Source organism: Pelmatolapia mariae, linkage group LG18 (genome assembly GCF_036321145.2).
Source record: "Pelmatolapia mariae isolate MD_Pm_ZW linkage group LG18, Pm_UMD_F_2, whole genome shotgun sequence".
In the NCBI taxonomy this organism is placed as follows: Eukaryota; Metazoa; Chordata; class Actinopteri; order Cichliformes; family Cichlidae; genus Pelmatolapia; species Pelmatolapia mariae.
Window position 1 is genome coordinate 19,532,209 of NC_086243.1, and position 13,386 is coordinate 19,545,594.

Below are 13,386 nucleotides of genomic sequence, written 5' to 3' on the forward strand. Positions count from 1 at the left end.
AGTTCTTGGCCAATCCATTCATTAGTTTTAAGAACATAGCTAACTGTTGATTTGGTCCCTATTAGAAGTTTTTTGCGGTCTCTCTGAAAGGTTTGTTTTTCAGCCTAATGATGATTTCCCTCACTTGAGCTTCAGATTTACAATTACAGTAACCTACAATACAAAACTTTAATTTAACTACTGATATCATGTTTGCTTCCTTTATCTTTAAATAACAGGTGAACAGGCCTCACCTGGCAAACAAACGGCTCGTCAGTCAACTGTCCAATTAATTTTCACCCTCTAAAAATGGGGACTGTGTATAAAAATAGCTGAAATTCGTAAACAGTTCATGCAAAACTTTAAAAAACAACCTGAATTAAAGCTGAGAGCCTTTATTGATTGATTTAAACGCCGCTGTAATGGTGTGAAGAGGCGAAACTACAAAAATTATATGTTTGTCCAACAAATTATGGACCTTAGTGTATAATTATTATACCCACACTCCTGTCCATTGTGTGTGAAATCAATCACAATTATTTGGAGAGTAAAAATAATTATTCGTGTGTCTGGATGGTGAAATTGCACTCTTTTTAAACCTCAGTGATGTACAAGGTGAGACATCAAGAAACCTGTTTCAACACATGGAATCTACAAGAAAATGTAGAAAACAAACTGCAAAATGTATTTCAACCTTTACAAACATCAGCATTATAACCAAATTTACCTTAAGTGCCACTGATTATGCAAAATATTATTTTATTGTATAATGCATTATTGCATTATTAATGTGTGGTTTTGATATAGGCTGGAGTCCTTTCATATTTGCCTCCAAAATTTATTGGACTATATATTAGAAGCGTGGCAGCAGAAGAACATGAGAAGTATACAGCACTGAATAACATGTATTTAGTTCTACTGTCCAGTGATTTTCATTATAGATGATTGTAACGTCTTCTCATCTAAGATAATAACTGTGTCAATAACTGTGCACAAAATGACATGCGAAGTTAAGACCCCTCCCCCCCAAATTACTGAATAACCAAGCAGGAAATTCATTTTAAATCAAAGGAAAACTTGTATTGATGTTGACTTTACTGAATACTGAGTCTTATCAGCTGAAATATACATAAAACATTTGCCCCACAGTCTACCAGCAAAAGCAGAGACTAGACAAAGTGCAAAATCCACTCATCGTTCAAATTCAATTTTAAGCCGTTTAAAGTCAAATGTTCTGCAAATGTTCTGCCAATACAAGTGGATGAGTGAAAACACGTTTTGCGTTTTTCATTATAACTTAATCCATACGCACACACAACCTTCAAACATTTGAAAATCCTAAAAAGAGCCTGCAAAACACAATAGACTGGAGCATACTCAGATCATTCAGAGTTTTTGTACTAAATGAAAGTGTGCTACATTAAAAAAAAAATAATTAAAAAGCGGATATTCCATCATTAATAAATACATGCATCAATTATTTTGTTTTACATCAGCGAAAAGAAAATGAACCCCTTTCCTACTAAGACAGCTACTTCAAACACAGCTCATTATGGATGATTTCTATGGGATGACTAGAAGCTCTGTAACAATCATAAGCAAAATAATACTGCGAGCTGTTAACCATGTTATTAAGTAACTGAAATGGAAACAGCTAATGGTGCAAAAACAGTCATTACACAAAAATACAGATTATCAGCAGATTATCTGGGTTTGTTTTCCCATTTTTAACTTAACTGTTAGAAAAGCATTTGAGAAAAGTGTTAGTGTCATGGTGATAGAAATGTAAAAAACAAATAAAAATGGTCAACAATGGTCCACTAGTCATTAACACATATATATTAGCCCATTCACTGTTAATTGGTATAATCCTGGCTGTCAGTGTTCAACGTATTTTAAGGTAACGACAACTAAACAATCGGACATAAAACTATCACAAAGTGCACAAAAGATAAATACAAAATGAGAAAATAAAAGCCTGAGAAACAGAAATGATCAGTTAGCCTCCCGTGCTATCCAAAAATCTTGTAATAGGTAATTGGAAAATGAGTTTTAGCGTTGGTATGTAAAATATCAGAAAACACAAAAGTGTGTACAGCCCAAGTAATCAAAACGGTCTCTAATTGTCTCACTATTTTCTACATTGTTGCCAGTCAGTTTTTAATTTGGTACTAGCTGTAGGAAAAAAGGGTCATTTATTCAACAGATACACTTACAGTTAAGTCTGATTAACAGCTAGCATTACCTAATGAGTAAAAAGAGTGATTAAGGTAATTAAATTTAGCTTTTAACTGGGGGGAATTCCCATTTCCCTTTGATTACTACCAAATGACATATTAATATTCAGGAAGCCCCCACGGAAGCTTTTTGAAAGCTTGTGTTACAAAAACATTGACTTATGCCTTAATCATTTTCAAATGAATAGCATGACTCTAAAGCCCACAAATCTATTAATGCAGTCTAATCGTAAACGGAAGCTCTGTAGCATTAGTGGCCTCTGGAATGTGTTAAAAAATATTAAATCAGTAAATGTATATATGATGGCTAATAGGTAAACAGCTGTACAGACATGCCACATAAGAGTATGAGATCATTTAGAACACCACCATTAAATTAGTCTGTCCACACATGTCTCAGCCATATGTTTTAATAACCAGATTCAGGTGGTCAATATACCATCACATATTGTAAACTTTCAGATATAAATATTGGAACTGGCATCAAAACCTCTACAAATGATAAGACTTCAAATCTGCTTTGAAAACAAAAACATAATAGAAACAATATATTTACAAAGGCTTTTTAGGGGCTACTGTACTGCACTAAAATTTTAGTTATTCAAAGTGAATTCACCAAATGAGATTACCACAGATTCTAAGGGCCATTTTTAATTGTGATATACCGCTTTCACAGGTATAAGGTTTATGCGGTCCAACGTCGTCCCACATTTGTGCCAATCAACTGGAAAGTGTGTATGTGCCAAATTAAAAATAGGCTTTCAACTTAAAAGAAGCTAATAAATCCTTGCAGCGACACTAGGACTTTGTTCCTCACAGAGGCACAACAGAATGAATAGCAGGGGGAGTGTTTGAAAATCCAGTGAGGGATTTGCCTTGTTTTGAATTTGTCCTGAAGTCCCAAAAGAGAGCGGGGATGGTTGATTCTGGCAGCTGACGTTTATCGAGAGGCAGTTAAGCATTTATGGTGGGCAGAAATCAGCAAAGTAAGGATGCTGTAAGGCCTCTTCTGCAGAGATCCTCTGGACAGGATTACATTTCAACAGGTTCTGGGTGAGATCAAAGGATAGATTTTAAATTAGTGAAAAGAATTTAAATTAGTGAATAGCAGTATCAGATTTCCTACAGCAAAACCTTTAGCTGGGATAATCCATCTCAGATCATCATATTTTTTAAACATTTTCTGCTTTTTTTCCAATTTTTATTTATTTATTCTTTTTAAATGTTCTGCCTACCCACTTCCTGCATCTTTTTTTCCCAATACTTTGGAATCCAAGGCCATTTTTAAAATTTTCACTGGTCTCCTTTACTATAAAAACAAATTATTGAATATTTGCTAGTTTAAATTAAACTAAAAGGTATCATATTTGAGCGTATACTAAAAAAAATATTATTGCAAAAGACATCGAGTGAAAATTTTTGAATGTTATGTAGATGTTTTTCACAGTAATGGAAAATAAACATGGAATTCTTTGTCACAAAAATAGAAAAACTTTATTCAAATTTCATGTTGGATCGAGCGAATGTGACAAGTTACACCACAAAAATGTCACTAGACAGTCTAATCTAAATACAATAAAATTCTGGGGTTTCCAGAGGGTACTCTAAGTATAACTGAGAAAATAATTTTGTTAAATATAGGCTTATTTTTGCATTTGCGCAATCCACTTTGCAGGCATGCACATTGCCATGGAGGAGTCTGATAATTCAGATTTAGTCTAAAATGTACTAAGAGGCAATAAAAATGCATAAACTATAATTGCAAAAGATTATGTTCATAGAAATTAATATAGCAGAATAATTAGGAGTGATAAAGAAGGGTTTAATAGCTCACGTGAGGAGCCTTGCAAGGCCAAGTTGCTGTGTCCACATGGAACAATATGGTTAGGGTAGTCTGATACAAGACCCTTACCCTCTAATAGGGCTGCCACGATTAGTCGACTAGTCACGATTACGTTGACTATCAAAATCGTCGACGACTGATTTAATAGTCGACGCGTCGTTTGAAGCTTTTGTAAGATCACAAAAGACGCAGGAATAAGTAGTAGGATTTAAGAGTGTAATAACGGACTGAAACAGAAGAGGCGAGAATATAACTGTGTAAACCTCAAATATCTGCTCAGTTTATCAAGACACCACATATTTTCAAAAGCGCTCCGACGTTTTCGGAGACGTCTGTTAACCACTAGCTCGATAGCTAGCCGGGGGAAAGGTTCACTAGAGCCCGTGAGAACACTGGACTCCCGGCAAATCGTTTTCAAACCCACCGCCGTCTTTCGCTACTCAGGTTAAACATGCATAAGTCACTTAGATAACTTAAAAATGTTATTGTTTGGCTTTTTTTTAGTATTTTATTTGTTCCTGAGTAAATCGGTTTGCCTGCGATTAAAGTTATAGTTTTTACACACCTGAATAAACGTCAAGCAGACAACTGGTTATCAGAAGTGTGAGATGCTCGAGAATATACTCCGGTGTCCCGTTATATTTTAGATAGCAAGGAGTTTATTAAACTTCACCGAAACAATCTGCAAATTTCATTAAAATTTAATAAACTATCATCTTGTCTTTATTTTTAGTTAGCACAAACTTTAAACACTTAAAGCTGATAGTTATATAAGAGCAGATGCATGCTGGTGCAATAAGCTGTACGTTTTACGTCCAATGGATGCATGATCTGATTAGTCGACTAATCGCAAAAATAATCGGTGACTAGTCGACTATCAAAATAATCGTTTGTGGCAGCCCTACCCTCTAACCCAGCCATGACTGCAACAGGCAAGCAGGGATCATGCTATCCTCATGATCACCATTTTAAGAATTGCAATATTTATATATATAATTTTGCATTTTTATGTTAACATATCCACATCCAAATATTGCAACATATTTCAACATGTGAAGAAAAAAAAAACATGCTAGAATTGGACCTTGAATTTTTTCCACGCCAATTTTGTAAAATTGGGGTGGAAAAAATACAACAACAACAAAAAAAACCACACACACACAAAACACTATCTTGAAAAGTATCAAGTAAAACTTTACTAAAAGTCGTCTAAAGTTTTTCAGCAAACCAGAGGTGACTGAGCAGCAGGCCCACAATGATTTTAGATGAAATAACCCAGCTACAATAACAGATTTCCATCATTTTACTGTAGCTACTCAAATATTGCACAAATTTGTTTTAGAGTACCTGAAGTAGATCCCGTCCTGTGCTACTTAATTTAGGGACCACATTCACCAGTGAGGTGGTGGCAGGATACATGGGATATGGCTAAAGGACGAAAAAGAGTTTGTAAAGAATAAAAACAATTCAGTAAAAGCTCAATGCAATGGAGGTTTTACAAAAGAAATGACATCAAAAAAACGTACCTTGTAATCTGGGAGTTTTGTCATTGTTGGCCACTGTTCCTCAGTTGGTGTTCCCAACAATGTACAGAGCAGTTAAAGACAAACTTTTAACATTACTTTTAAGACTTGCTCATAAATAATTCAAATATGAGTAGTTCTGCCTGAACAAACCAGAGACCCACATACCAAACTGTATATCGTCAGTAGGTACTGTATTAACATGGAAAGGATATCTGAAAATTCTTTTCAACTGGTCATCCACGTCATTCCCGGGGAATAAAGGCCTTCCAGCATTAGCCAGCTCTGGAAAAAAAATAAAATAAATGGCATCAAATTAAGTTACCATTCAAAACACAAACACAAAAAACAACTAACTATCCTTTAAAGATCCTGGTCTCAAACACTACACAATATAACTGTTTACTTAAATGTTGAGTGACGTTAAAGAAGACTAGACAAGAAAGCAGGGAGAGGCAGCAGGGACAAGCGGCAACTCTTTAACTTAAATCTTTGTTTGCACATTTATTACTTGTATATAGTATTACTTCAATTATTTTGTTACTTTATTGATAAAGTAAGAGCTTTATTACATTCCTATAAATTATTTTATTTATTTTTATCTTATTAAAATATTGATTTTTATTTATGAATGGCAAAAACAAGCCATCCATATTAGCCTCTTATTGTACAATATAAACATTGTGTTTATTTATATGTACAAATGACAATGACACTATTTCTGCATAGACTTCAAAGGCCTTTGGGTTGGAGTTGAATCCAGGCTGCTGTATTTAGCTTTGTAGCTTATGGTCACCTGCTCACACTGTGACCTGAACTGGAACCTTCAAAAGTATTACTTTAAATATTAATAATATTGTAATATAACATGAAACTACCAAAATCCTAAAAAAAAAGATACATTTGTGGTCTTACCACCCAGCACCGAATTATTGGATTACTTGTTTAGTTTTATCCTCATTTGATTCCACAAACCACACACACAGACCTGCAAATATGCATCCAGCAGACCACATGTCGATAGAGGTAGAGTAAAGTTTGGCTCCAAACAGCACGTCCGGAGGCCGATACCACAATGTCACCACCTAAAAACAAATCAAAACAAAAGATATTATCACAACCAGACTAATCTTAAAATAAATGCTGGGCATAATGACGGCTCTCTGAGGTGGGTTTTACATTTGGTGTGTTTCACAAAGAAATGACTTTGGCAACACTGTTACTAATACTGAATGGCACATTTAAATCTCCCTCTGCTTTCCACCACAACTCGTTGGCATTTTAAAAAAACTGCTGCTGTGTCACACACTCATTTTTCCAAGGACTTATGAAAATGAGTCGTCTGTAGGGCACCGCAGGAGTGAAAAAAAAAAGAAAATCAAATGCAATTATAGAAAAGTTCCACTTTTCAGAGCAAATGTGTGGGCTGACTGCAAGTGAGTATGCTTCAGTTTAAAAAGTGCAAAAGTTCACCTTAGTAATTGTTTTGCAAATTACTAAACGTGACTACCTGCTACAAAACAACTACTAACTTTTCTTTTTACAAAACTTATACTTATAGAGCTTCCAGCTAGAAAAGGATTTCAAGTTTTTCAACTAAGACGGCATTTCATTTGAAAAAAGTACAGTGTTGTTAAGTACTTGCCTCTAAATATGATAAAACTGGCTTTTATTAGGGTTAGCTGAACAATATTGTGGATAAAGTAAAAACTTATTAAAAAAACAAAACAAACCCTATACTACGTTTAAGCTGCTCGTACTATATACATTATATAGTATGTCAACGTAACAAGAAGCAACTGTGGAAGCCACAGAGCAATACATCCTCTTAAATGTAAATGATATTTTAAAATCTCAATGCTTCAAACTCAGGTCTCCTCTAGATTTTCTGTTTATTACATTTTCAGATCAGCAGCATCAACCTGGGTCAAAATCCCCATGAGAATCGCTTGCCAGGTTTTTAGGTAAGCCTCGCCCGTCATTTCTCTCAAAGCTTTAGCAATAACAAAAATCAAACACCCACATGCTGAGACATGCGTCACTCCATTTCATCATTAATTAAACAAATTAATTTGAAGATAAAAGAAACAAATTGAGGACTTTAACTGTGTGCACATGAGAGACTACAAAAAAAGCACATTTCAAAAACCTATAAAACACTGAGAAAATTGAAGGGAATCTACTGGTTAGATGTTAATACTGTGCTATATTCTGGCTTCCTTTTATATTTAGATCTTGAGGTAATTAGGTCAGTGCACTTCTCAAACAAAGCTGGAAGCTTTCATTTCACTCAGGAAGTGTGGTTTTGTTTTAAAAACTGAGAAAGTATGTTTCATCATAAGATTGTTAACATCTTGGATACCAATACTTCTTGGAAAGCCAAGTTTAAAGTATTCTTACACCATTAGTTTGCACAACATTAAAAATAAGTTGTCCTCTCTTTAGACACAGCAGGTGCCAAAAATGATGCTTTTTCACACTGGTCACATGTCTTTAGCTGAAAGCAGTGAGCTGTTAGTACCTTTTGCATTAATGATGTATAACCTACCTCTGCTGAGTAACACCTCACAGGAATTCCAAAAGCTCGAGCCAAACCAAAGTCAGCCAGCTTCAGCTCGCCGTTCTACAGACAGATAAACAATTCTTACTATAATTATCAAAGCATATAAATGGATACATGTCTGTAACCACATTCTCACCTCCCTGAGTCAATCTCAACAAAACTTTGACGTTAATACGGCAATATTAACACCTTTATGTTTTTTTTAAACTTTATTCTAAATCCCACTGCTTTTGATTTATATTATGTATATTATCATTTCATCATCGCCCCGTGAATGCAATCTCAGTATCACACGTGGTAAACTAAGACACTAATAAGCTGCACTGCTCAAATGAATGAACTTCAAAACAAAAGACATTACACAGAATCTCAATGATAAACTCAGTGGTGTTTGTTTTCACAAAGAAAACCAGTGTCTAGTGCTGGGCGATATGGAAAAAATGTTTATCACGATATGAATTATTTTATATCACGATAACGATATATATCACGATATACGACCTGACCTGTGGTCATCTGGAAAGTATGCAGTCTGTAAACAGCGAGTGGAGAGGGTGCAGCCTTTGTTTTGAGTTACCGTAAAGCATGTCGCAAATCCGGGGGCACGTAAAGCAGCACCATGTCGCAAAACCACAAGACGGAGTTTCTTTGCGAAAAATATCATTTTTTTATACTTTATTTTCTCTTGCATAAAGTTAAGGGTATGTATAGTGACAAGACAGCACTAATATATTTGCCACAGGCTATTTAACCTTTTAAGACCTACCATAGAACCAAGTCCGAAAGAGCTTATCTTTACATTTTACATGCTGTAGTGCCATTTGTGGGAGCATTTCAAGTTGCTATACATCAATACAACTGTTATAGCCCAAATTTTAATAATATGTATGCATTAAGTCCATAGTAACTGCATAAATTGCAAAAAAGTGCAATAAACTACAAAAAAATTGAAAATTGTTTTGTTTTTTTTACATATATTTCTAGTTAGAGAAATTTAAGAGGCTTATCCCTCAAAACTGTAGATACAAAAAGTTGCACAAAATAGTTTCCAACCACGAGAAATTTATTTTGAGTGCGTTCATAGTTTTATGTTTGAGATACACAAATTTTTATATACTACAGGAAAAATAAAAATAAATATTATAATGCAAATTTGCAAAAAAAACAGCATGTGCATCAAAATAAACTATTTCCAACAGTGTAATTTGACTTCTAAGCATCCCGGAAACGATACAGAAAAGCATAAAGTCAAACATGACTTTTAAAAACACCAAAATTTTGAAGGTAAAAAAACCCTACATTTTCCGCGAAAATGAAGTCACTTCCGGTTTCGGGCAGGTAATGGCGGACATACGATAGTTCCCGCTGACTTATATTCCAATGTGGGAAGTGTTATGAACAGCTGATCGGATCGGCAAAGCATGTATCTGGAATATTATATTTTTGTTGCTGCAAGTGCTTTTTATGCAATTTTTGCAAAGCTACATGTGGAAGGAAACCGTGACCTAGGGCAAGCTAATGGAATAAGATGTAAGTACAACTCCTCCAGTTTCATATGCAAAAAAATATATATATATATTGCGCTACCTTACGTGGTTCCAGTTCTACAGGGATTTAAAAATATTTAGGCAAACGGTTGTAAAGGGTTAATGATATATTATTATAATGATATAATAATTTATAAAATTAGGGTTAGAAACGATAGAAGACAAATGGCACGATAGACACTTTTCTATCGTCCACACGATATATATCATCATATCGCCCAGCACTACCAGTGTCCATCTCACTTAGTTTTAACTTTAAAGAAATAGTATACCGATGGAGTCCACACAGTAATGAATGTTTATCAGCCATCAAGTCCAAATTCACCTAAACACTCACTCTGTTGATGAGGAGATTCTGCGGCTTCAGATCTCTATGAAGAACATTTCGACTGTGACAGAAAGCAAGGCCTTTCAACAGCTGGTACATGAATGACTGTACAGGAAAACAAACAGCATCAACAATATGGAGTTAATTTCAAATTTTAAGCATAAAACAGGCTTTTAAGCAGGCAGGTTTACATAGTTTAAATGCTCTTCATGTTTATGTCTCACCTTCACAGTTTCAGGATCTAGATCCCCGTTGCAGCTGTCGAAATACTTCTTCAAATCCTGCAGCAGAGAAGAGAGACATATTAGCCTCAGAAGGTACATATTAAGATATAGTGCGTTTTAGGGGTGACCAACTCACCTGATCACAGTATTCAAAAACCAAGGTTAACTTCTTGTCACTGTGCAAAACGTCATGTAGTCTAAAAAAGGCAAAATAATATTCTGTTGGTGTTTGTTGACATCAGGGTTACATGCAAACTGGAGGCATTCAGCTCTTCTGTCAGACTTACCTGACAATGTTTTTATGTTTCAGTTCCTTCAGAAGACAAATTTCTCTCAGAGCAGAACTAGGCACCCCCTAAAAGATTTTTTTTATTTAACAAAACAAAACAAAACAAACAGCTTCCATTTAGTACTAGCGTGCTATTAGCTAACAAACACTCTCATATCATTTTTATAAAGAACAAACCTCGTCGTCGTCGTCCAACCTGACCCTTTTCAAAGCCACAATTTCATGGGTTTCCCTGTTTTTTGCCTTAAAAACGGTCCCATACGTACCTATGGAGCAGACAAAATTTATTTAACCCACATATCCCGATGAATGGGCACAGCTAAGGGGTCCTAATATTAGCTCGCTACATGCCCACCGTTAGCTAGCGTTAATATAGTAAAAGTGGAAGGCAGAGCTCTTCGGACTGGTACTGTTACTAGCACATACTAGTGCGAGTAAAAACTCGCAATTTTTTCCATGTGGTTAACTGGGGCATACATTAACGAATACATATTGCTTACAGATTAGCTAACTTTAGCCTTCGAGCTGCATGAATGCTACATTAGCATGCTAGGCTAACTAATATTAACCTTGCGAAATTAACCAAAACGAAAGTCTGAAACTTACCCTCCCCGATTTTTTCAAGCTTTTCATATTTCTGCATGTTTGGCCAGTGAAGCCAGCCTCGAATACGCTAAAAAACCAACGAATGACGACACCCCAAATTGGGGTGAAAAGAAAATGTTATTGTAGCTAGCGTTAGCTTAAATCTGTCTGCTATTGCTGCTGCTCTTCGGATTGCAGCCGAGCATGTCTTGTTTGTCATCTACAGGCTGAAAGTCGAATTACAGCAACCTTGAAACTAACCTGCTATAATGAACAACATTTTAATAAGCAGAATCTCGTGTCCTTAAAAGACATCATTTGTGAAAATCGTGTAAAAGGCAAGTTTATGTACAAACGTAAAGTAATCCGTAATAGCCATTAAAGCTCAGATGGCTCATTCAGGGAGGTGTTGCTGCAGACAAAGTGATAATATGAACATGGTAGAGATGTGATGTCTCTTATCTGGGGCGATAATTACTAACATAATCTTTTTTTTCTTTTTTTTTGCCTGTCCCGTTTGGTTCTTTTGCCATCAGAATTGTTGTCTAAAGGCAAAGAAAGATGCCCAGCGGATTTACTTTACCAAATGGACCATCCCAGCCTTGCCGTATTGGTCTATTTGATCACCTTTGCTTTTATTGTTTATTTTATTTTCATTTGCTGAACACGGGACAGACTTGACTGGGGAAAAGAAAAGGGAGAAAGAAAGAGGGAAAGAAAAAGAGCGGGGAAGAGGGACGGTGATAACGGGCAAAAACCAACAAAACAAACAGACAAAAAAATACATATATCAATCACCTGGATCACCTGTTGAGAAAGAAAAAAGAGAAAACAAGCAAAGAAAAAGAGAGCAATATAATAAACAACATCATCGCGATGATCTATGTGAATATAACAGTAAATACTAAATATTAAATATTATTGTGCAGCACGTAAGATCGACAGTGCACAGGACTGAGCCGGTGGGTACCTGGACGCCCATCCCCGGACACAAAGAACCACCAATGCACCGATGTCTGAGGGCGTCTGCCACTGGCAGGGGGAGTGGTGGGGGGGAGATAGGCCTCCATACCTTGGAGGGCCTGAGATGTCCCTAGAGAGGTGGCGTCTGATACCCAACCTGACATATAGACACAAACAAACAGGCACACACAGATACAAACATCCAGTCCCACCCTCATGCTCTCATATGCAATTACTCAGCACTCACCCAACGTGGAGACAGACATAAATAGACACTGTACACACAATCACACTCTCCAAGCGTACTCTATACCCCAGGTCTAGGTACCCTTGCCCCTGGAGGGGGAAACTGCACCCAGACCCAGGTAGTGTTACCCTTTTCCCTGGGGTGGAGAGAAGCAGACCGCCCCGACTCCGCAGCAGCAGGGAGGCCCCACATTCCAGAACTACTAACATAATCTTAAAGTGCAAATGTATTCTAGGAAGTTGTGAGACTTAATTTCTTCAGTAGACTTCCAATATGGCCTAATATATGTGTGTAGTGATGTAAACACAACTTTATTAATTTTACCTCCTTTGTGGTGTGGTCAGCAAACAAGCCCATTGTTCGGAATACTGATTGCTATTGTTTATTATTACACAAGAATATGTCAGCAAATACAGCTGCAATCCCTAATTTTTTGGACAAAAGAACAATTTTTTGGTGTTGCCTCTATACACCACAGCAGTGGATTTTAAATCAAGCAATCAAAATCAAGCTGCATATTTCCCGCTTTAATTAAAGGAGTTTTTACAAACGTTTTGCATTCACTGTTTAATTACAGGCATTTTCTATAGTCACCCATTTTCAGAGGCTTAAAAGTAATTGGGCAATGAATTGACAAGCAGTTTCATAGCCAGGTGAGGCCTGTTCCCGTGTTCTGTCATGATAAGTGAACAGGACATAATATCCACACTTGATTAAACATTTTAAGTTTATATTTTAAAGCTTTTTGCTGTAATTTAAAATATGAGACTCAGAGATGTTAGTGCAAGTGAAGAAGGCTATCATAAGGCTAAAAGTGACAATAAATCAATTTTAGGGGAGGCCAATAGAATAGAATAGAATAGATCTTTATTGTCACTGATGTAAGAACAATGAAACACAGTTTGGCATCTCTCCGCTTGCAGCTTGTAGAGATGCCAAAATGTGTTTCAAATTAATAACCTGGTTCATTATTAAACATAAGGAATGGGATGGCCAGCTCAGCAACACCAAAAGGCCTGAGTGAGTGCAAAACTAATGTGGATGATGACAAAACTATT

General features: G+C 36.0%; 1 protein-coding gene across 1 annotated transcript; it reads right to left on the bottom strand.

Moving 5' to 3' along the window:
• Nucleotides 1-783: 783 nt before the first annotated feature.
• On the bottom strand, nucleotides 784-11,400 carry cdk5 (cyclin dependent kinase 5). The gene is made up of 12 exons (XM_063461873.1): nucleotides 11,140-11,400; nucleotides 10,711-10,799; nucleotides 10,532-10,599; nucleotides 10,381-10,441; nucleotides 10,245-10,301; nucleotides 10,030-10,125; nucleotides 8,131-8,205; nucleotides 6,571-6,667; nucleotides 5,796-5,867; nucleotides 5,586-5,644; nucleotides 5,407-5,487; nucleotides 784-3,265 (listed from the first exon to the last, which is right to left on the bottom strand). The coding sequence occupies exons 1-12, from the start codon at nucleotides 11,174-11,176 to the stop codon at nucleotides 3,179-3,181; spliced, it is 879 nt and encodes a 292-aa protein (XP_063317943.1). The 5' UTR covers nucleotides 11,177-11,400; the 3' UTR covers nucleotides 784-3,178.
• Between the last annotated feature and the right edge of the window lie 1,986 nt (nucleotides 11,401-13,386).